The sequence below is a fragment of the Sciurus carolinensis genome, chromosome 10 (assembly GCF_902686445.1).
Source record: "Sciurus carolinensis chromosome 10, mSciCar1.2, whole genome shotgun sequence".
Taxonomy (NCBI): Eukaryota; Metazoa; Chordata; class Mammalia; order Rodentia; family Sciuridae; genus Sciurus; species Sciurus carolinensis.
The window spans coordinates 7,767,968-7,792,454 of record NC_062222.1 but is presented as its reverse complement, the minus strand read 5'-3'; the positions used below and the strand labels follow the sequence as shown (position 1 = coordinate 7,792,454).

General features: G+C 37.3%; 1 protein-coding gene across 3 annotated transcripts in view; it reads left to right on the top strand.

Annotated features, from left to right (window-relative positions):
* Positions 1 to 24,018, top strand: part of Sclt1 (sodium channel and clathrin linker 1) — a 153,144-nt gene extending 129,126 nt beyond the window's left edge. For all 3 annotated transcript variants that reach the window (XM_047567126.1, XM_047567125.1, XM_047567124.1), the window contains 3 exons: positions 17,733 to 17,811; positions 19,975 to 20,070; positions 23,515 to 24,018. In XM_047567126.1, the coding sequence (XP_047423082.1) occupies positions 17,733 to 17,811; positions 19,975 to 20,070; positions 23,515 to 23,577 (238 nt within the window). In that variant the 3' untranslated portion in view covers positions 23,578 to 24,018. The remainder of the gene's footprint in view (positions 1 to 17,732; positions 17,812 to 19,974; positions 20,071 to 23,514) is intronic.
* Positions 24,019 to 24,487: the final 469 nt, after the last annotated feature.

Here is a 24,487-nt window from a genome sequence, read left to right as displayed (position 1 = left end):
ATCTGATATGAAATGACAGCCTCTTCAACAAATGGTTCTGGGAAAACTGAAAATCCATATGTAGAAGAATGAAATTCAACCCCTGTCTCTCAAAGTGAACCAAGGACCTAGGCATTAGAGCAGAGACCCTCACCTACTAGAAGAAAACGTAGGCCCAAGTCTTCATCATGTCGGCTTAGGAACTGACTTCCTCAACAAGACTCCTCAAGTGCAAGAAGTAAAATCAAGAATCAATACATGAGATGTCATCAAACTAAAAAGCTTCTTCACAGCAAAGGAAACAATCATTAACTTGAAGAGAGAGCCTACAGAATAGGAGAAAATCTTTGCCAACTGCACCTCAGATAGAGCTTAATGTCCAGGATATACAAAGAACTCAAAAAACCTAACACCAAACAAACAAACAAACAAACAAAAAAACCAAACAAATAACCCAATCAATAAATGGGTTAAGGAACTTAACAGGCACTTCACAGAATATGAATGGTCAGCAAATATATGAAAAACTGTTCATCTCTAGCCTTAGAGAAATGCACATAGAGGTAACAGTAAATGTTGGTGAGGATGTGGGAAGACAGTTCACTCATAGATTGCTGGTAGGACTGCAAACTGGTGCAACCACTGTGGAAAGCAGAATGGAGATTCCTCAGAACACTTGGAATGGAACCACCATTTGACCTAGTTATCCCACTCCTTGGATTATACCCAAAGGACTTAAAATCAGCATACTACAGTAATGCAGCCATATCAATTTTTATAGCAGTTCAATTCACAATAGCTAAGCTATGGAACCAACCTAGGTGCCCTTCAACAGATGAATAGATAAAGAAAATATGGTATATATACACAATGGCACATTACTTAAAGAAGAATGAAATTATGGCATTTGCCAGTAAATGGATGGAACTGGAGACTATCATGCTAACTGAAATAAGCCAATCCCCAAAAACCAAAGGCTGAATGTTCTCTCTGATAAACAGATGCTGATCCATAGTGGGAGAGGGGGTATAGGGAATAACAAAGGAACTTTGGATTGTGCAGAGGGAAATGAGGGGAGGGGTGGGGCAGTGGGGATGGAAAGGATGGTAGAATGAGACAGACATTATTACCCTATATACACATATGATTATACTACTAGTGTGACTCAGCACCATGTATAGCTAGAGGAATGAGAAGTTATGTTCCATCTGAATATAATGTGTCAAAATGCATTCTATTGTCATGTATGACCAATTAGAAAAACAACAACAAAAAAACTTCAAAGTGAAATAAGATACCATAGAGCAACTTGATTTTTTTTTTATTCTTTATCAGTATGCATGACAGTAGAGTGTATTTTGACATATTATACATACATGGAGTATAACTTATTCTAACTAGGATCTCATTCTTGAGGTTGTACATGGTGTGGAATTTCACTGGCCATGCATTCATATATTAACATAGGAAAGTTATGTCTGATTTGTTACACTATCTTTCCTAGTCACATCTTCTCCCTTCCCTTCATTCCTCTTTGTCTAATCTAGTGAACTTCTATTCTTCCCGCACATCCTTATTGTGTGTTAGTATCCACCTATCAGAGAGAACATTCAGTCTTTGGTTTTTTGGGGATTGGCTTATTTCACTTAGCATGATAGTCTCCAGTTCCATCCATTTATTGGCAAATGCCATAATTTCATTCTTCTTTAAGTAATGTTCCATTGTGTATATGTACCATATTATCTTTATCCATTCATCTGTTTAAGGGCATCTAGGTTGGATCCATGGTTTACCTATTGTGAACTGAGCTGCTATTAACATTAATGTAGCTGCAACACTACAGTATGCTGATTTTAAGTCCTTTGGGTATAATCCGAGGAGTGGGATAACTGGGTCAAATGGTGGTTCCATTCCAAGTTTTCTGAGGAATCTCCATTCTGCTTTCCACAGTGGTTGCACCAGTTTGCAGTCCTACCAGCAATCTATGAGTGAACTGTCTTCCCACATCCTCACCAACATTTACTGTTACCTCTATGTGCATTTCTCTAAGGCTAGAGATGAACAGTTTTTCATATATTTGCTGACCATTCATATTCTGTGAAGTGCCTGTTAAGTTCCTTAACCCATTTATTGATTGGGTTATTTGTTTGGTTTTTTTGTTTGTTTGTTTGTTTGGTGTTAGGTTTTTTTGAGTTCTTTGTATATCCTGGACATTAAAGCTCTATCTGAGGTGCAGTTGGCAAAGATTTTCTCCTATTCTGTAGGCTCTCTCTTCAAGTTAATGATTGTTTCCTTTGCTGTGAAGAAGTTTTTTAGTTTGATGACATCCCATTTATTGATTCTTGATTTTACTTCTTGTGCTTTAGGAGTCTTGTTAAGGAAGTCAGATCCTAAGCTGATATGATGAAGATTTAGTTCTACTTTTTCTTGTATTAGGCACCAGGGTCTCTGTTCTAGTGCCTAAGTCTTTGATCCACTTCAAGTTGTTTTTTGTGCAGGATGAGAGATAGAGGTTTAATTTCCTTTTGTTACATATGGATTTCCAGTTTTCCCAGCCCCTTTTGTTGAATAGGCTATCTTTTCTCCAATGTATGTTTTTGGTGCCTTTGTCTAATATGATATAACCATATTTATGTGGGTTTGTCTCTGTGTCTTCTATTCTGTACCATTGGTCTACACAGACATGCTGCCAATATCATGCTGTTTTTGTTACTATAGCTCTGTAGTACAGTTTAAGGTCTGGTATTGTGATGCCTCCTGCCTCACTCTTCTTGCTAAGGATTGCCTTGGCTATTCTGGGTCTCTTATTTTTCCAAATGAATTTACGATTGCTCTTTCTAGTTCTATGAAGAATGTCATTGGGTTTTAATAGGAATTACATTAAATCTGGATAACACTTTTGGTAGTAGGGCGATTTTGACACTATAAATTCTGCCTATCCAAGAACATGGGAGATCTTTCCATCTTCTAAGGTCTTCCTCACTTTCTTTCTTTAGTGTTGTAGTTTTCACTGCAGAGGTCTTTCACCTCTTTTGTTAGATTGATTCCCAAGGTTTTTGGTTTTTTGGTTTTTGGTGTTTTTTTTTTTGAGGCTATTGTGAATGGGGTAGTTTTCCTAATTTCTTCTGCAGTGGATTCATTCCTTATGTATAGGAATGCATTTGATTTATGGGTATTGATTTTTATATCCTGCTACTTTACTGAATTAATTTATAAGTTCTAGAAGTTTTCTGGTGATATTTTTTTTGGATCTTCTAAATATAGAATCATGTCATCGGTAAATAGTGATAGTTTGTGTTCTTCTTTTCCTATTCACATCTCTTTAATTTCTTTCATCTGTCTGATTCCTCTGGCTAGAGTTTCAAGAATTATGTTGAGGACTGGAGAGATAGCTCAGTTGGTAGAGTGCTTGCCAAGGCCCTGGGTTCAAATTCCCAGCACTGCAAAAAAAAAAAAAAAAAGAATTATGTTGAATAGAAGTGGTAAAAGAGGGCATCCCTGTTTTGTTCCAGTTTTTAGAGGGAATGCTTTCAATTTTTCTCCATTTAGGATGATGTTAACCTTGGGCTTAGCCTAGATAGGTTTTACAGTATTAAGGTATGTTCCTACTATCCCTAGTTTTTCTAGTGTTTTGAACATAAAGAGGCGCTGTATTTTGTCAAATGCTTTTTCTGCATCTATTGAGATAATCATATGATTCTTGTCTTTAAGTCTATATATTACATTTATGGATTTCTATATGTCGAACCAATCTTGCATCCCTGGGAGGAACCTCAGTTGATCGTGTTGCACTATCTTTTTAATATGTTTTTGTATGCAATTTGCCAGAATTTTACTAAGAATTTTTGCATCTATGTTCATTGGGGACATTAGTCTGAAATTTTCTTTCCTTGATGTGTCTTTGCCTGATTTTGGTATCAGGGTGATACTAGCTTCATAAAATGAGTATGAAAGGGTTCCTTCTTTTTCTATTTCATGGACTACTTTGAGAAGTATTGGTATTAGTTCTTCTTTGAAGGTCTTGTAGAACTCAACTATGAATTCATCTGGTCCTGGGCTTTTCTTGGTTGGTAGGCTTTTGATGGCTTCTTCTATTTCATTGCTTGAAATTGATCTGTTTAAATTGTGTATGTCCTCCTACTTCAGTATGGGTAGATTATATATCTCTAGAAATTTGTAGATGTCTTCAAGATTTCTATTTTATTTGAGTATAAATTTTCAAAATAGTTTCTAATTATTTCTGTATTTCAGTAGTATCCATTGTGAATTTCCTTTTTCATCACAAATATTAGTGATTTGAGTTTTTTTCCCTATGTTAGTGTAGCTAAGGGTTTATCAATTTTATTTATTTTTTTCTAAGGACCAACTTTTTGTTTTGTCAATTTTTTTGTTTCTTTTTTTAAATTTAATTATTTTCAGGTCTTATTTTAATTATTTCCTATCTTCTGCTTTTGGTGTTGATTTGTTCTTCTTTTGCTAGGACTTTGAGATGTAATCTTAGGTCATTTATTTGTTGACTTTTTATTTTTTAAATGTATGAGCTCAATGCAATGAATTTTCTCTTAGCACTGCCTTCATAGTGTCCCAGAGATTTTGATATGTTGTATCACTATTCTCATTTACCTATAAGTATTTTTTTATTTCCTCCCTGATTTTTTCTGCTGTCCATTTGTCATTCAATAGCATGCTATTTAGTCTCCAGGTGTTGGAGTAGCTTCTATTTTTTTATTTTATCATTGATTTCTAGTTTCATTCTGTTATGATCTGATAGAATGCAGGGCACTATTTCTGTTTTTTTGTATTTGCTGAGAGTTGCTTTATGGCATAACATATGGTCTATTTTAGAGAAGGATTCATGTGCTGCTGAGAAAAAGAGTATATTGGCTCAATGATGGATGAAGTACTCTATATGTGTCCGTTAAGTCTAAATCATTGATTGTATTATTTAGTTCTATAGTTTCTTTGTTTAGTTTTTGTTCGGAAGACCTATCCAGTGATGAGACACTTATGTTAAAGTCACGCTGTATTACTGTGTTGTGGTCTTTTTGATTTTTGAAATTGAGAAAGTTTCCTTTGATGTACATAGATGCTCAATGAATTTTAATTTATAAAATTTAATTTTATTTTTAATTTTTCCCTCTTAAACTGTTTTATCTTGAAATGTGTGTAACAGAATATTGAACTTCCCAAAGAAGATAATTTTAATCATTAACTTATTAATATGTAACTTCTTAACTAATATCCCTACTAATCTTACAGAAATAAGAAATCTTTGCTATTATTATATATTAAATTTTAAAACTTCGTGGGAAAAAAATCAGATGCTATTTTCCCTACCAAATATCAAAATATATAAATCTGTATGATGTTATTAGCACAGGGGTAGATCATTTTAACAGAATATAGAAAAGCAGAAACCATGTCAAACTGTTAATTTTGATCTTAGCATTTCAAATCAGCATTGACAAGAAGGGACGGTTACACTCCATGTATGTGTAATGTGTCAGAATACATTCTACTGTCATGTATAACTAAAAATAACAAATAAAAAATGAAAGCTAAAAAGTAGTTAAATAAAATCACTGTTGAAGTTGAGCATGGTGGCACACACCTGTAATCTACTCAGGAGTCTGAGGTAGGAGGATCACAAGTTCAGTGCCATCCTGGGCAACTTAGTAAGACCCTATCTCAGAGTAAAATTTTACGAAGGTCTTGGGGCAAGGTTCAGTGGTAGAGTGCTTACCTAGCTTCCACAGACCCTCCAGTACCACAAAACAAAAGCAAAAGGTAAATGGTGAAAGATGATTTTAGCAAAGTAGAATATCATTAAGAGTATTCCTTATTCTGTATATAAACTAAATCCACGATAGATTAAAGAGCTAAATATAAAAAGAAGACCTTAGAATAAATAAGATTTTTTTTTGTTCTCCCAGAATGGAGAAGTGTTTCTAATCAAAACACAAAATCCAAAAGAGGAAGAGTAACTAATTGATTTAACCATAAAAGTAAAAATGAATATTCTGTATGAAGAAAGATACTAAACATAAATACTATTTGTATTTTAAAATAGTATACTGGAAAAATAAAACAAAGGATGAATATGCAAACTTCACCGAGTTCCACAAATTAAGAAAAACATTAAGAACCCAGTAGAAACATGGACAACATGCATGAACTGGCAGCTCACAAAAGCAGGAAGACAGAACTCCTTTAAACATGTCAGAGCAAGTTTGGCCTCACTCTTATTGGACAGATGCAATTTTAAGCAATAATTTTATTCAGCAATTGACAAAAATGTCAAAGAGGTTAACGTCCATTGCCTGTAAGTACCTGGGAAATGGAGTCATCCGACGGTACTGGTGGGAAGGCAAACCGGCAGACATCTACTCTGCATGGGTCCTTTGTGGTTCCCGGTACAGGACCTCCAGAGCTACTTCCCCCATTAACCTGTGGTAGCATGCCCTCCCTGCTTCAGTTAGGTCTCTCACACCCTTACCTGTGGCTCTTGGAGGTACAGTGGCTCTTGACACGGATTTTGCTGTCATCAGCTTTGCCCCATTCTATTCCAGGTTTTATGCTGCTTTCAGAATTATTTTCCTGAAAAAGCAAACATGATCCTATCCATGCCTACTTAACAACTTCCGATTTTGGAGCATCTTGGATTTTCACTTTTTGGATTAGTGATACTCTGTGTGTGTGCAGTGGATTATTTACATAGCATCTGAACCTAGGAAGCTCCCTTCACTCTCTAAAACACTATCGTTTCTTGGCTGTACATCTTACCTAGCATGCACGAGGGCCGGAGTTTGATCCTCAGAACTGAAAAAAAAAGGTCAACCTAAGTAGATAATAGAATAGTGGTCACTAGAAACTAGGAAGAGTAGAGGAAGCGGGTGGAGGGAGGTTGGATTATGGTTACCAAAGTACAGTTGTGCAGGGGGAGTAAGCAATAAGCTGTAGTGCTCTAAAGCGCAGTAAGGTCACTGTAGTTTACTATGTATTATATCCTTTATTAAGAACTAGAACACAGAAGTTCAAAGCTTCCTGTACAAAAAAAAAAAAAAAAAGTTTATGGTAGGGAAGATCTAATTACCCTGATTTGTGTCAATTTAAAAGAGAAGGAATTGGAATAATAAACTTTTTTTTTTAAATAAAGAATTCTTTAATAGAAAAGAATCATACATATATGTAAAAATAACCACAGAGGAATCAGCAGATTTGTATAGTGGATCAAAATGAAATCTGTAAAAACTAAAAAAGAAAGAAATAATAGGTTCCTTCCAAAGATGACATAAACTATTCTTCTCCTGTCCTGAGCTGAATATCAATATTTCTGATGGATGAGAGAAAACTAAATCCATTTCGATCAAAGAAAACTTTTAACTAATAAACTCTTTTAAGGTTAGAATTTTTCAGACTTTTTTCATGTTTAAAATGACTTTTAAAAAAGAAAAGTGATAGTGGCTGTTTAAGAAAAGAGAAAGGTGGCCTATGGGTTTTCCTTTCTTAGTTTTAGAATTAATAAAAGGTGCTGAGTAGAGGTCAGAGGTGGAGCATGAAGGAGCGTTGGAGCGAAGGTGACCTGGGGCTTCTTTGCACGCACGGTCTTCCGAGGGTGCCCTTTCCCAGCTCCCACTCGGAAAAATGGTCTCTCTCCAGATCCTAACTCAGATGCCGCTTTTTCTGTAAGATCATCTTTACCCTGAAAAATTTCAGTCCTTCCTTTCCTTACACACTCACCATCCTGTTGACTCCTTTTTAGGGCACTAACTGGATGATGGTAGAACTATCGTTTATGTCTGTCTTCTACAGAACCCTGAGCTAACATCTTACCCGCCATATTCCATAGAATTAAACAAGTTGTTTCATAAGATTATAATGAACAAAAGAGTGAACAAATGGTTATGCAGTATGGAATCTTCGCTTCTCATTCAAAACAAACTGTGTGTGTGTGTGTGTGTGTGTGTGTGTGTGTGTGTGTGTGATTGCTCGAAAAGTTTTGGATTTTGGAGTGTTTTGGACTTCCACTCTTCGGATTAGTGATGCTCAGCATGTGTGTGTGTGTGTATGTGTGTGTGTGTGTGTGTGTGTTGAATTATTTATACAGCATTCGAGCCTAGGAAGTTCCTTTCACTCTCTAAAACATAATTTCTTGGCTGTACATCTGTAATATTTGGCTGCCATAACTGCTTTTTTTAAGGTTTTTTTTTTTTTTTAATTAACAGGATGAGAGGCAGCTGCAGGTACTGGCAGATTACAAAATGCATAATTACTAAAAGTAACTGAAGCATATTATACTATAATTCAGCAGGAAAAAAACATCTGGCACATGCTATGTTAATTTGTCATAAGAGAGTTTCGAAGGAAACGCTTGCTGCAGCTGGCAGATCCATCATTTCCCTGAAATGAATAGTACACCTTTTGTTTTAAATCCTCTCATATACTATAGAATTGAATGCTATGTGAGCTAATCTTCAGTCATCACTGCAGGATTTCATGTATTGAGGGAGTTTTCCTTCATGTTATGGCAACCAAAATCTACACGGCTCAGCCCTCCCGTAAACTGTGCTTTAATTACCACAGGATGATCTGGGCCATTATAGTAATTAATTGTAATGCCTCAGACCTTGGCCAAATGGAAACTTCTCCTCCCATGCGTTAAGGAACATCTCTTATTTGTTTCACTTATCCAGAACCTGGCGTTTCCAGAGCTGATGCGCCGCGGGGAGCCTCGCTCTTCCCCACGACTGTGCCATTTCAGTTAGCGTGCATGCTGTGCTGTTGGGACTGAAGTCCACGTGGGGCAGAAGTTCTGTCCTCCACTATGGCTGGGGGTACCCACTTTTGTGTAGAGACAAGCAGAAAGGAGCTGATGATGATTATAAAACACTCAACTGCTGACCTTTCCGAAGGAATCCATATTTACAGCTCTCTGCTGGGCATCTCCGTGTACACTGAACTCAGTGTGTTCGGCCAGCCCAAGGTTTTACCTCATCTCGTATCACCCACTTCCGTGGGTAGTGCCATCCTCCCCCTGCCTGAGCAGAATTCTCAGTGTCATCCTGAGCTGCCTTCTCTTCACATCTCTAAATCCCGTGCTCCTAATTCCACCTCCTAAATATCTCTGAATCTGTCTATTTCTCTCCAGTTACTGTAGTTCAAGCTATCAACATTACCTACCTGAATTACTGCTAAAATTTCATGATTGTACTGTCTTACATCCTATTTTTCCTGCTGCAATCAGCAAGATTTTCAGATGTTCAAATCTAATCATGTCACTTCTTTTCTTAAAGCAAGTCAGTGCCTCTCTGCTGTATTTAGAATAAATCTCATTTCCTATCCTGACATACAAAATCCTGTGTGATCCTGCATTTCCAGCTCCTTCCTCTCTCCCCCCACCCCCGCTCCCTTGTAACACTGAACTTGTTTCAGTTGCTTACAGTTATCATCCTTGCGTATTTCCTGGGCTTCACAGTGGATTCCGTTGTCTACAGCACGGTCTTCTCCTTCCCGTGCCTTTGTCCGCCTGACTTCTCTTTCTCTTATAATCCATCTGCCTGCTTCCTCTGAGACAGCTCCAATCCCCTCATCCTGCGTGTGTTCCCATAGCACCACACACTCTCCCAGTGTTGGCCGCCTATGTTTTAGGCCTGGTTTAGTCCAGTGTTTCTCGTAGTTCATGAGCAGTGACTTATCTTCTCCTTCTTCTCCCTAGCACCTAGCATAGTATGTGGCGTGCGACAGGCATGTTCTGTGAGGAACTTTGTGATTTTCCCCGTCTAAGAGAAGCACTTAAGTTGGTGTTGTCAGAAAATTTCACCTATTACTTTGTAACCTTGAGTTTATTCTTCAAATAGCTTTTTTGAAATAAGCTTCCCCAAAAGCTTTAGAATGCAGTGATCTCCCAAATGTATTACACCATTTGATGGCTACTCTGAAAATAGGATCCCTGAATTACCTTATTTGTTGTGACAAGAGAACATGTAGTTAACAAAAACTTTGGAAAAACATGACATGGGAAATTTTCAGAAATATTATTGAACAAGTCAGCTGATTATGTAGAATTAACTAAAAATTTCCCAGGTTAAAAAACCACCTTATATTTGCCAGGCAGTATTTTAAGCCTTGTGAATACAGCTTCCCATTCCAAGCTTTTTTTTTTTTTTTTTTTTTTTTTTGGTACCAGAAATTGAGCCCAGGGACACTTAACCACTGAGCCACATCCCCAGCCCTTTTTTGGCATTTTATTTAGAGACAGGGTCTCGCTGAGTTGCTTAGGGTCTCGCTGAGTTGCTGAGGCTGGCTTTGAACTCCTGATCCTCCTGCCTCAGCCTCCTGCTGGGATTACAGGTATGCACCCGTAGGCCTGGCTTGGAACTTTCATTCTAGTGGGGAGGAGCAAAGAGTAAGAAGATGAATCAATGAATAAACAAATCATTTTAGACATTGTAGGTGAAGTGAGGAAAGTAAATGGGTAAGCTAGAGGAACTGGGAGAGATTAGGAGCTCTAGAGGACTACACTATTTTAGAAAAAGGAGTCTGAAAAAGTACCATTTAAAGTGAGACCTGAAAGATGAGAAGTCAAATAGACCAAAAAAAAAAGTCAGGGAAGTATTCTGAGCAGATTGAAGAATGGCAGGCACAAAGGTCCTGTGCTAAGGAACAGCAGACTATGAAGGAGGAAAGACCTTCTGTAAAGTCGAGGGGTTGAGAAGCAGAGGTGAGATCATGAGAAGCTATTTTAAGTAAGATATTTCTATTTACTTTGAATAAAATATTTAAGTAAGACTATTTTAAGCCAGAGTGCTGTATTGGGAAATCATTGGAACATTTTAACATCCTTAGATTTTTTAAGATCGTTTTTAACAGAGAAGAGGCAAAAAGGGAGTTAGAAAGACTGCACATCAGAGTATTAAGAAGGCCAGGCAACAGGTGATAGCGGCTGGGAATACTGTTTTCAATGGAGATGGAGAGAAGTGGAGTTTTTAAATACATCAGGGAGGTAGGTCAGGACTTGGTGATAAAACAGATACAGCTGATGGAAAAAGACGAGTTAAAGATGGTGCTGGGCTTCTGGCTGGAGCCGCTGGTGAGTGCCATTTACTAGGATGGAGAGAACCGATAAAGGACAGACAAGCAGTGTCTACTTGGGACAGTGCCTACAGTGTTCCTAGCAGACACGTCGGCTAGGTTGTCGGCTATGCAGGTGAGATGCTCAGAGGTCAGGTTAGAGGTGCACTGTGGGCACGCGCCAGGTAGGCTGTGTGAGAAGCAGCACGGCAGGGAAGGAGCGCTTGGGCGCGTCCACAGCCGACCTGCCTGCTGGGGCCTGTGGGAGTTTTCCTTAGCTGAGCAAGAAAAGATTGGAAACCTTGCAGTGCGTTCCCTTTTCTCACTGAAGCCATCCAAAAAGTTGAGATCAGTTTTTACAGTTGCCATTCTGTCACTTTTTAGGATTACGCTTTTTGTTGTTCAGAAAAATCATCATTTTTCCTGTTAGATCTGGAGATTGCACGCCAGTGATGCTTCACTAAGGGCTCTTGGACTTGAGGTGAAGAGCAGAGTGGTTTAGTGGAGAAAACGTGATTCAAAGTGTAGGAACCCCATTTGTCCATTTAATCACTGCATGGCCTTAGGGACATTAACTAACTTGATCTCAGTTCCTTTACTTATGACACGAGATTAATAACCACCCTGCAGCCTTGAAGTGAAAACAGCCAGAAGAAAAGATTCACTGTGAGCTGGTACCACTTGATCATCTGATGACATTCAGCAGTGAACTTAGTTTCATGGAACACGCTCCCTAGTGCCCACGGCTCTCTGCCAGCTCCAGCCTCCCGGCACCCTGCGCCCCTGCCTTGTCCTCCACCTAGTTCAGGGTCCCACGCCCTGCCCCCCTGCACTGTAGTGTCCTGGTCTCTCACTCACTCAGCGAGTGTCAGTGTGTTTGTTCCTAAACCAGGCTATGCTAGTTATACTTGTTTTGGAAACACACAATTTAAACTTTAAATGAACCAGTGATATATGAATACAGAAATAAAAAATTATAAAACAACCTGAAAACTTTGAAGGATTTGCTATTGAAGTAGGTATAGGCAAGCCAACTCCAAAAGAATAAAAGGAATGCTATAAAAATCTAGAAAATTTTTGCACTGAGGTGATTTGCCAAGTGCCCTTTAAATTCCTGCAACCAGAAGTGGAAATAATGGTAGAATGTAAGTTATGGATTTGGTTTGTAAAAGACATGGAACATAGAAACAGTGTATCTGTAACTTAAATCAATACTAAATCCAGGCAAAAGTATGGACATTATCCTTCCTTAGGCCACAGAATTCTTAGAAAATCTGACTAAATCTGTGGACCCTCTTCCCAGAAAGGGTAAGCAAGCACATGCGATCTTGCAGGATTTCAGGGTGTTGGTGAAGGTGCCTGGAGCCCGTCCACAGGTCACAGGTGGGACTCCGGCCTGCCTACTGCACGGTGGGTGGACTGCTGAGTGATGCTGGAGAAGCAGGGTACGCTGCAGACTGGACAGCGGGTCCTCCTGGAGTGCGTTCTGTCACCCTGACCACCCACAAGTGTCCTGATCTGATGGCTCATCAACGTTGATGTAGTGTTTTAAGAAAACATTTAATGTTTTCATATTTACTCAAATTTTACTTACACCGAAATTATGTTTTGCAGCTATTTTTCTAGATTATATTCTGTAGACCTGATTAGGATTTTGTATCATGTAAACATGAATTATATAAATGAATTAAAAATGTTTGGAACACTAATGAGCTAGGCAATTCCTAGCGATACCATAAGAGACTCCTCGTTCATCTCAGTATACTTTTAAATTAGCAGAAGATTGTACTATGCCAGAAAATGTAGAGGAATTGGGCACAGTTTCATTTAAATTCATATTAAATTCTTTAAGTATCATAATGTCACGTAGAAATTGGCAGTGTCGTCTATCCCTATTCCTTCTGGCAAGCTACGTTTAAATCATTCCTGATAGGTAAGATTGTTTCTGTTTTTAAAGATTTCCAGGGAAGAGATTATATGTAGCTTTATTTGCCAAGTATTTCAACTGGAATATCACTAGGAAAGTTTCTGAGAATTTGTATTTAATGTTTATCCTCAATGGCATGACACAGGGAACTCTCAGTTATGTTCTCTGATGAAGAGGAAATCTCCCATACAGAGGTGGATCACCCTCTGGGGTTCTCCTTTACCCTGCAATGAAATCTCCTAACAGAAATGAGGAGTCACAAGTACTTAGAGACAGGCTCCAGGAAAGTCCTGGGACAGAATTAGGGAAGCTGCTTTTCTCTTCACCTTTTAATACAGCTCTAAGACTGATGGAAATGGTTAAGTACTTCAAGTTCTTTGTAGAAAGAAGTAGAATATAAATAAATCTAAACAAATAAAAATAATCTTTATCTAAAATGTTTTTTCTGGTAGCTTCCTCAGTAAATATTTGTTGAGCAAATAAAGTTTTCTAAACACAAGGTTTTCTATAGAAATGTAGACATAAATCAGCAAGTATTTGTTGATTCCTTATGTGTGAAGTACTGAGTGAAACGTGTGTGTGGGATCATGTGAGTGCACGTGTACATGCACACGTGTACAGACCGCTAATCAGCAGGTGTCAGGATGGATAACCGTCATAAAGGCTTGATGGCGGAAGAGAATAATCTGGATTAAAATGAACTGGGGAGAAGCACGAAGAGAAGTCAGGCAAGGATAGAGTCTTAAAGAATGAGCAGGGTTTTAATGAGAAATCTAAAAGAGGGTACAGAAAATGACATAAACAAAAGTATGGCTAGTTCATGAGGCACCACATCCATGTGAAGTGGAAGCCTCCTGCTTGACGATGTGAATCACACAAAATCCTGCGGGATTTGGAATGCCTCAGGAGCTTGTCCTGTTTGGTCCAATAGCAGGGAGTCACTGGAGATTATTGCTCAAGAAAACAAATTACTAAACTGATATTTTAGAAAGAGAAATGTGTGACCAGGTGTTGTGGTGTAACCCTATAATCCCAGCTACATAGGAGGCTGAGGCAGAGGGATTACATGTTCAAGTCCAGCCTGGGCAGTTTAGTGTGAGACCCTGTCTCTAAGTAACATGTGCTAGACTGTTTCAATTCCCAGCACCCAAAAACAAAAAACAAAAACACATTCAAAGCACAGACTTTAGATTCGAAGGACCAACTTTTTGAATCCTTAGAACTGACAAGCTTTGTGACCTCAGGCAGTTTCTTAACTTTCTTTTTAAATTTCTCTGTCGATTCCTTTTCTCATATGTAAAAATGGGATCTCACTAAAACTGAATTTGTGAGCGTACCTGGAGCAGCACCTGGAGATGGGAAGCTCTGAATGTGTCCGCTGTCACATCACCATCCCGATCTCTGCTGCCCAGTATGCCCTATAAACATACGGGGATGAAGAACATGGTTTCTCACCATCTAGTGGAGTGACAGCTTATCATACAGAGATGAATATTTATAAAGACAAAAAGTAAAGTATTTTTATTTAATGGTTCTGATCTTTTTGATCATAAGATTTTTGAAAAATTATTGCTATCCATTGTTGAGGCAGCTGTCTTGAGTAATAAATAGTTGAAGCATCCAATTTTGCAATAGATGATTTCCTGTTTTGTGTAAACTGGATGTTGGCTAACTTTATAAATGGGACCATTCTTTCACTCTAATCTCATTTGTGCTCAAAGGTTATTTTTCATCAGCACTAATATGTATGATTTTTGCCTTTAGTTACACTTGGCCTAGATGACTGGCCACCTTAGTCATTTTGGTTTTGCTTCATTTTTTTTTCCATTGGGAGGCAGTAATTTTAAGTTGCACAGAAGACTTTAAAGTAAACACAACAATTTATTCTTTCTTGTCATCACCACAAAATACTAAGATAAAACATTTGTGTTTGCTCGTGTGGAGTCAGTGGCAGACGCTCACTCTTTGGTGCCACTGAGCTGGAATACGTGGTCCCCTTCCTAGTGTGTTGGTTCTGTAGTGGTGACACCTGTTGTTTACTGCCACTTGCTTGCATCAGCCACAAGGGGTGTGCAGCAACTTAGTGTAATTGGTTAGTGAGCAACATGACTTTCCTTTCTAGCCTATATATTTATCACAAATTGCTTTCTAATTTTGATTGTTCAATCAAATATAGGACACTCAAGGGACTAAACTTTTAAGCTTCTTGCATGGCTTATTTGAAAAAAATTAAAGCTCAAGTTATTTTGGAAGTGTTAAGTTTGTTGACGATTTAAGAAGTACCAGTGAGGTCAAAGGACAGAAGCCAATTCTGAATTAATACTAAGAAGTTGATTTGATCTCTGTTCTGATTACTTTTTAAGATACGTTGTATCTGCTCTTCACCTGGGATTCTTGAAATGATCTTTAACCAAAAATAATGTAATGCTTATATGTTAAACAAAAAAAGATGACCACAGCAGTTCTGTGCACATGTCGTTTCAGCTAATGAAGCACAAAGGAGGTGAGTGAATAAAAGGAGTCCACACACTGCCACAATCAGCCTTGGATATACTATACCAGGGTGACTTTGGAGTGATTCACGTTACTTTAAATTTCTAAGAGCTGAACTTCCCTGCAAAGCATTGAATATGCATCTTAAAATGCATACTGGGACTGAGAGTGTGGCCCAGTGTTAGACTGCTTGCCTGGCATTTGTGAGGGCTGGGCTCAATCCCCGGGACTGCCCCCACCAAAAAAATACACACTGCAGCTAAGAAACACAGTTACTCATGAAATTCTCTAATAACAAACATTGAATCTGTTTAATGAGTATGCTTTTACTTTAATGCCTAGAAGTATCTTAAAATCTTAAAAGTATCTTAATAAAATTGAACACAGAGACAAACCCACATAATATGGTTATCTTATACTAGACAAAGGTGCCGAAAATATACATTGGAGAAAAGATAGCCTATTCAACAAATGGTGCTAGGAAAACTGGAAATCCATATGTGACAAAAGGAAATTAAACCTCTGTCTCTCACCCTGCACAAAAATCAACTCAAAGTGGATCAAAGACTTAGGCACTAGATCAGAGACCCTGTGCCTAACAGAAGAAAAAGTAGGCCCAAATCTCATCATATCAGCTTAGGCCTGACTTGCTTAACAAGACTCCTAAAACACAAGAAATAAAATTAAGAATCAATACATGGGATGTCATCAAACTAAAAACTTCTTCTCAGTAAAGGAAACAATCATTAATTTGAAGAGGGAGCCTACAGAATGGGAAAAAATCTTTACCACACTCACCTCAGACAAGCATTAATCTCCAAGATATATAAAGAACTCAAAAAACTTAACATCAAAAAATCAAATAACCCAACCAATAAACTGGCTAAGGAACTGAACAGACACTTCACAGAAGAAATACAATTGATCAACAAACATATGAAAAAATGTTCATCATCTCTTGCTATTAGAGAAATGCAAATCAAAACTGCTCTTAAGATTTCATCTCACTCCAGTCAGAATGGCAGTTATCAAGAATACAAGCAATAATAAGTGCTGGTGAGGATGTGGGGGAAAAGATCCACTCATACATTGTTGATGGGACTGCAGATTGGTGCACCCACTTTGGAAAAGAGTACGGAGATTCCTAAGAATGTAACCACCATTTGACCCAAGTATCCTACTCCTTGATTTATACCCAAAGGACTTAAAATCAGCATACTACAGTGATGCAGTCTCATCAATGTTTATAGCAGCTCAATTCACCATAGTAAAACTATGGAACCAACCTAGATGCCCTTCAACAGATGAATGGATAAAGAAAATATGGTGCATATACACAATGGAATATTACTCAGCCTTAAAGAAGAATGAAATTATGGCATTTGCCAGTAAATGAATGGAATGGGAGACTATCATGCTAAGTGAAATAAGGCAATCCCAAAAAACCGAAGATCGAATGTTTTCTCTGATGAGCAGATGCTGATTCATAGCAGGGTGCATAGGGGAGAATGAAGGAACTTTGGATTTTACAGAGGCAGTGAGCAGAGGGGTAGGCAGGTGGGGATGGGAAGAAGAGTAAATTGAGACACATTATTACCCTACATAGATGTATGAAAATAATTTTAAAAATAAAATTGAAGATACTTCTGTGCTTTTAAAATATGTTTTTGTTTTGCTCTTTTTTTATTATGGTAAAATATATATAACAAGCCAGGTGTGGTGGTGCACACCTATAATCCCAGCAACTCAGGAGCCTGAGGCAGGAGGATCATGAGTTCAAAGCCAGCCTCAGCAACAGCAAGGTGCTAAGCAACTCAGTGAGACCCTGTTAATAAAATACAAAATAGGACTGGGGATGTGACTCAGTGGTCAAGTACCCCTGAGTTTAATCCCCATACCAAAATATATATAGTGTATATATGTTATATATAAAAAACACAAAATTGTCCATATGATAATTGTGATTTTTAATTATAAAATTTTTAATTATGACAAAATATGTATTACTAAACATTTGCCATCTTAACTATTTTAAGTGTACAGTTTAGTAGTGCTAAGTATATGTGTATTGTGCAACTAACCTCTGGAATATATATGCTTTTTAATAAAGAAATTAATGAGTTCAGATGTGGTCTTTTGTGACTTTATTTTGCACATCGAGATGATTTTTTTGTTCAGAACATGAATATATGTCTCACTAATAAAGATTAAATTTTAGATTTGGAAAAATTAATGGATTTCTCTCTTTCTTTCTGATTGATAGGAGTGAGCTGAGTCGACAGAAACTTCATACCCAAGAGCTGCTTTCTCAGCTAGAAATGGCAAATGAAAAGGTAGCTGAGGTAAGATAATGACTCCCTTGGGAAGTACTTTCTACTGCAGCTTGATACACGTGTTAGAGAATTTTATCTACACCAAGTCCAGATTAATTCTTTACGTGCAAATAGCCACATAGAAATCGTCCATAACCCTAAAAGTCCACATGTAATATAATGTGAATAAAAGCTTTGGGAGCCTGTGATTCGTCATCTGTAATTGATAAAAGGTAGAAGTCTTTTTTCAGTTTTACTAGTATCACTAGTGCAGTACTTCAGGGAATTATTGGGATTCTCATTATTCCTCTGCATCTCTAAGATTATTTTATTTAACCCATTTTTCTTATTTTATTTTAATCTATCACAAAAGACACACAAAATATTTTTGCTTACTGAAATATGTTAAAATGTAGTTAGATTGATATCTTAAAACTAAATATAGCAAGAGCACATTATTTTTTCCTTGAGGCTTTAAAAAATTAAACAATTTCTGTGTTATAATTGGAGCTTTCCATAACTCTGGTTTTTCACTGGATGTTCAAACTTTGTGTTTGTTTGAATTTCCTTAATGGTTTAGATGGTTTACCTCTGTAGTCTACTGTAGGAGCCACGGTGAAGCATCATGGCGGTATAAAGTGTTGTGAGCAACTTAGAAAACAAGGAATCGTTATTAATATAATTACCACTTCCAGAAATCTGTTCTAAGAAAGAAAAAAATGAAGATTTTCAACATAGTGATGTTGATAATATTCAAAGATCAAAAGAAAAATAAAAAGAATCCATTGGGAAAAAAGTTATTTTCATTGTGATTTACACAATCTGAACTGTTTCTTAGCCATTATGGTAGCAGCACAGATAAATGTACATGATATATAGTCTGATTATAAATATAAAAATGATTATTATATATGATGTGATTTTATTCCTCAAGTTTTCTCTAATGTATGATGTCCCTCTTAAAATTTAAGAGTACCTTTTTAAACATCTTGGTAAATTGGTACAACCAATATAATTCTCCATAAAATTTAATTTTGCTTTCAGGCATAATAAGAAATAAAATAAGTTCATTTTAATAGGATTTTCCATTATTTCAGTGTTTTATTTTACTAGCATGGCATTTACTCTAATCGTTTGTATGCTAGGACTTGTCAGGCATTTTCTAACCATCCTGATTGGGCTTATATTTTTCTCTCAATTTAGAAAAACCATCTAGCATTTCTAGATGCACACAAAAAAATTTGTTTTAGATGTACTGTGACCAGGCAGGCAAGTATGAAGAAAGCAAACATTTTTAATGGCTAGGTAGTTGAACTTGTCTGTGTGACATTAAAATTAGTGACAGCTTGGTATTGACGATATGTGTGTGTGCTTCCTGCTGTAACAAAGTATTACAGACTGGAAGTGTATCAACAGAAAGTTACTTTCTCACAGGTCTGGGGACCAGAAGTTCAAAATGGAAGTGTCAGCATGTTGACCCTTCCCAGGGCTCTGAAAGGAGAGCCTGGACAGGCCCCGCCCCTCGCTTCTGGTAGCCTCAGGTGTTACTTGGCTTGTGGATGATGGTGTTCTCTGTGTCTTCCCATTGTTTTCCCTTTGTACATGTCTGTCTTTGTGTCATTTCCCATTTTAATGTGATATCAGTTACATGGATTATGGCCTGCCATAATGATCTGATCTTAATCATCTGCAAAGACTCTTTCCAAATAAGGTCACATTCACGGGACTGGAGGTTAAAACTTCAGCATCTTGACTCTAGTAGCCTCTGCAGCATGCAGGTGTTCCAGGGATGCATAAAACGTTCGTCCCAACCCTGTTGCCATGGTTGTGCTGCTGAGGCCCAACAGTCCTTACCTTCACACGCTCTCCACGTGGCTCTGAAGCAGTGATCCAGCATCTCAAGATAACCAGTCAGAAACAGAAAACCTTGCTCTTAACTTCTAATTCACTTTGCCTTTGAATCTCTAAATTTGCTTTCTCTGGAGGTACAGAAGGGGAGAAAACATTTAGAAAGAATGTAAAACCAGCTTTGTACTTTGAAGTTCATATCTGGCAAAATGGAAATTTGGAGATAATATTCTTTTATTTTAAGTGGGAATATGATGTCCTGATTTTTCATTGATTTTTTTTCTCCATGAAACATTTCCATGTCACATATGGTTTTCTAATTTGTTTTCTGTTTTCTCTTAATAGAATGAAAAGTTAATTCTAGAGCATCAAGAAAAAGCCAACAGACTTCAAAGGCGTCTGACTCAGGCAGAAGAGAGAGCAGCTTCAGCTTCCCAGCAGGTAGGGAACATCCTTATTATCCCTAGATAGTAAACAATTGGAGTAGATCAAAGAGGCACAGAGCTCCTTAGAAGTTCCCAGAGATTAGTAGTTTTATTTTTACCTGATTAACCTATTTAAAATTAGTTCCTTTAATACTTGTGGTTGAAAAAGTGAACTTTAGAAACAAAAATAAATATTAATGTCCTGCAGTTGACATCTGCATCTAGAACTACACTATCTAGCAGCTGAGCATAGGTAGCTGTTTAAATTTAAATTAATTAAAATTAAATAAAATTAAAAATTGAGATCCTTGATCATAATAACCAGATTTCAAATGCTCAGTAACCCTGTTTCTCTATGACAGAGTGAATGGTATAGCTATAGAACCTTCCTGCCATCCGAAAGGGTTCTGTGAGACAGCACTGCACTAGATTTACAGTCTGTCTAAAACTAGGCAGATATTCATCCACAGATAGATAATATTGCTCTGAATATATTATTTCAGATCACACTGACTTTAAGTGGAAAAACTATTTCACTTACAGGTTAACTTTATTTAATGCACATTTATGTATAATCAAATAAATCTAAAATACAATATGAAAATTGTCCAATGGGAAATAGAATAGGAACATGAATCAAATAATTTCCTATAATACATCTTATAACATCATATAAATGAAATGGGCCAGAGGCTGGGGTGTAGTTCAGGGGTAGAGCCCTTGCTTCACATGCACCTGACCCTGAGTTCCACCCCAGCATTAAATCAATCAATCAATCAAATGAGCCATTTGTACTAACTTGGGAGCAATAGTCCTTCCTATTTGGAATGAAATGAGACCAGTTCAGTGGTAACAAAGAGGCTAGAAACAGTTGAAATTGATGGACAGATAGATGAAGCAGCAGACAACAAGAAAGAATCATGCTGCTATATTATTAATTTATGCTTAATTATGAATGTACTGTTTCTGTCGAAATAAATATTATTCTTAGATATAAATGACATGGCCTAATACCATTAAGTAGCCATTTGAGTGGGCAATTTCAACTTCCTAATCAGTTTCCTGTTTGATATGGGATAGTTACACCTCCCTCATATAGTTATTTGAAGGATGAAATAGTGCTAAATAGTTAGATAGCTATATGATAAATTAACTTATATGTCATCCTACTTAAAGCTTCACAGTTCCTTTTTTAAATGGGGCCTCACTATGTTACACGGTCTAGCCTCCAATTCCTGGGCTCAAGGGCTCCTCCTGTCTCAGCCTTCCAAGTAGCTGGGACTCCAGCTGCACAACACCATACCTGGCTAACACATTTACCTTTTTAAGAAATATGGCAAAGAAAATGCCTACTTAAAGCCAACCACCATGCACTGAACAGTGGAAAGGGTATAATTATAGAATCTTAATCTATAAGATATCTAGTGAAGTTTCCCTCCTGACAAAAAGAAACCTAAACAGCCCAACATTTGTTCCTTCTGATCTTTAAGCTCTCCAGTGGCAACATTTCCACCATTCTTTTTGAGAGCTCTTTTATGTTTTGACAGTTAACCACTTCACATGTTTTTGATAACAAATTTTTTCTAGAAATTTTCCTCCTTCCATTCTGTTTTTATTTGAAGATGGAAGGTAACCATTTAGCATACACAAAAAGGAATTTCTTCTCTAGAGTTGATTTTTATTTCTATTTTAAATGAGACCAAATGAAAATTTTTCTTTATAAGACATATGTTCATGTTTTCATCTTCATCTTTGCCTTCTCTAAATGCTTTCCAATTGTCCCAATTTTTCCTTATTCTATAAAGTGGACATTGCTCTTAGAAATACTATCCCACACTGGCATGAAGCTTAATGAAACAGAGGAATGAAGAGCTGCTGTGCCTGTCCGAGTCTGCGGGTCACCACGCAGCCCAGCGCCGTCCTGCGGGATCGGCAGGGCAATGTGCTGGCTGACCAAGGGCTACCCGAGCACCTTCGTCTGTGTGTTCTTCAGCCACTCCTGTTGTACGACTCGGACACTACGTTCTTTAACAGAACCGTTTTTAAAATCAGTGTGGTAAAGCCATTCTGTGCAAGAACACAAAAACAGATTGGATAAATGTAACCACATAAAATTTCAGGTATCTACATCTAAGTAAAGTCATACAGCTAGGAAGGTAGCACAATGGTAGAGAACTTGCCTGGCATGCACAAGGACCTGCTGTGATCCCCGCACCAGGGAGAAAGGTCATAGACCCAGTGACAAACTGAGAAAAACATTTGCAACACATACGGCAGAAGGCTCATATCCTGAGTCCATGTTAAAGTGCCTACGTTTAAAAGAAAGAAGTGTTAGAGCCCAAAAGGCAGTGGATAAAAGGGATTTTACAGAAAAGGAAACACAGGTGGCCTTTAATCATTTAAAATGATGCTCATCCTCATCAACAGGACAAATATAAATTTAAATCTTAATCACATATCATGAAACTTGATAATGCATTGTGCCGGCACTTGTGCACATTACTGATATAAGTGTATACTGACACAGTCTCTTTGGAGACAACTTGGCAGTATCTCTCTAGAAATTTAATGTGCATAATCTTTGACCCATTTTTATACCTGGAAAAGTCTTTGCAAGGAAGAAAACTTGTAAAAAACACTAATTGCAACATGTCTCCAATTTTAAAAGGTTAAAAGCCATGTAGATACCCAACAATAGGAGACCACTTAAGTTATGGAGTGTCAACACAGGGGAATAGTTCACAAATGTTAAAAGAAATGAAGTAGATCTGATATGAAATTATTTCTAACTCAGATCATTTAGAAGAAAAAAGTCATTATGAAAAGTGAATGTAGACTTTATCATTTTTAAATACAAAGGAATAAAAAAATGCATACACGTGTGTCTGTGTGCATCTAGATACATATTCTCTTTTAGATTATTTCTAAAAACACACTTGGGAGCAGGAAGTAGTGGTTGTGTCTGTGGAATGAAGGCCCAGATGGGAAGGTACTGTCCCTGTGCTGCTTGTTCTTCTGTACTGTTAGATCTTTTCTGCTATGTATTTATTTTAATCAATTCAAATTAGTAACGATTATTTTCTCATTAGACTTTTCTCACCAAATCCTATCATCCTTTTATTACCAGCCTGCATTCTGTTTGCTCACGTTTAATGTGTGCGATAGACATTTTTCTGATTAATTTTGTTTAGGTGATTTTCATCCCTCTGGAACATGTTGGGAATTCTGAGAATGTCACTCTGAGCTGTGGAAGGTCATGCTTGGATGCATTTCTCTCATGTAATACAGATACTTTAAACACACAAGAGTAAAACAAATAAAAACAAAAAAGCTACCTCTTTCAAGACCCCTTCCCATGAGATTTTCAAAAACTGTAGGTTGTGATGCGTTATACTTTGTATTAATCTAAGATTTTCCATAGAAAAAGTAACTACTTACTGATTGTTTATTTTAATTGCAGCTCAGTGTGATTACAGTACAGAGAAGAAAAGCAGCCTCCATGATGAATCTGGAAAATATTTAAAAATATTCATAGTTCATCCCCAGAACTGTAGAGTTGGGAAAGCTATTGGACTAGAGGTATTTGAATGGGGAAGCCTGCGGAGAGTGGTTAAGGCTTGTGTGGTTTTGCATGAGGGTTTTGGAGAGCAGAGCAGTGACAGCATCCTGAAAGTAAAGGAAGCATAATCCCATATTTGAGCTTCAGTGGAGAATAAAGCCAACCAAGAAGAACTATGGGCTTCGTCAGTGTGTCTATTTTTTAATTCCCCCCTTTCCCTTGGAAGAGTATGGTACTTTTTAAACTATGCTAATCATGAGAAAGAGGTTTTACGAAAATTTCAGAGCTTAATATTTCAGGTTCCAAGATTTGGGAATTTTACATCTAATTGTTACTCCTAACTCATTTTTAAAGTTCCTAAGAATTCATTTTATTATGAACTCTTCCGTGGAATAAATTATTCACTTTCCAAAATCACGCTGTCATGTATTTTAATGTATAATCATAGTACTTCATTTTTAACTTACATGGTTTCCAATATTTATAAAACTTGATATTTAAGATTTGGGGAGGGGTTTTTAATATTACTGAAAGCAGTACTAATCAAATGGAGATCCTTGATTCTGAGAATTGCACAGCTTTGATTATTACTGTCCTGTGGATCTTCGATCCATTCCCTGCTTCCTGCTTGAGCTTGATGCACCCTGGTTTCTGTGACTAGTGTGGATAGGTTTGTATCTGGAGAAGCAGTTAGGAGACTATTGCCTTTGCCCATAAAAGACAAAGAGTTACAGTTGGGATAACATGAAAATGTCCATGTGTAGTTATTTAGTTGATGGTGCTAAAAAGAAAAAAAAATTGGGTAATAACAGGAGTCTGACTTGGAGCCAAAAATTATAGCCACAGAAACGTAAGCGCTTGCCTCCGACCTTAC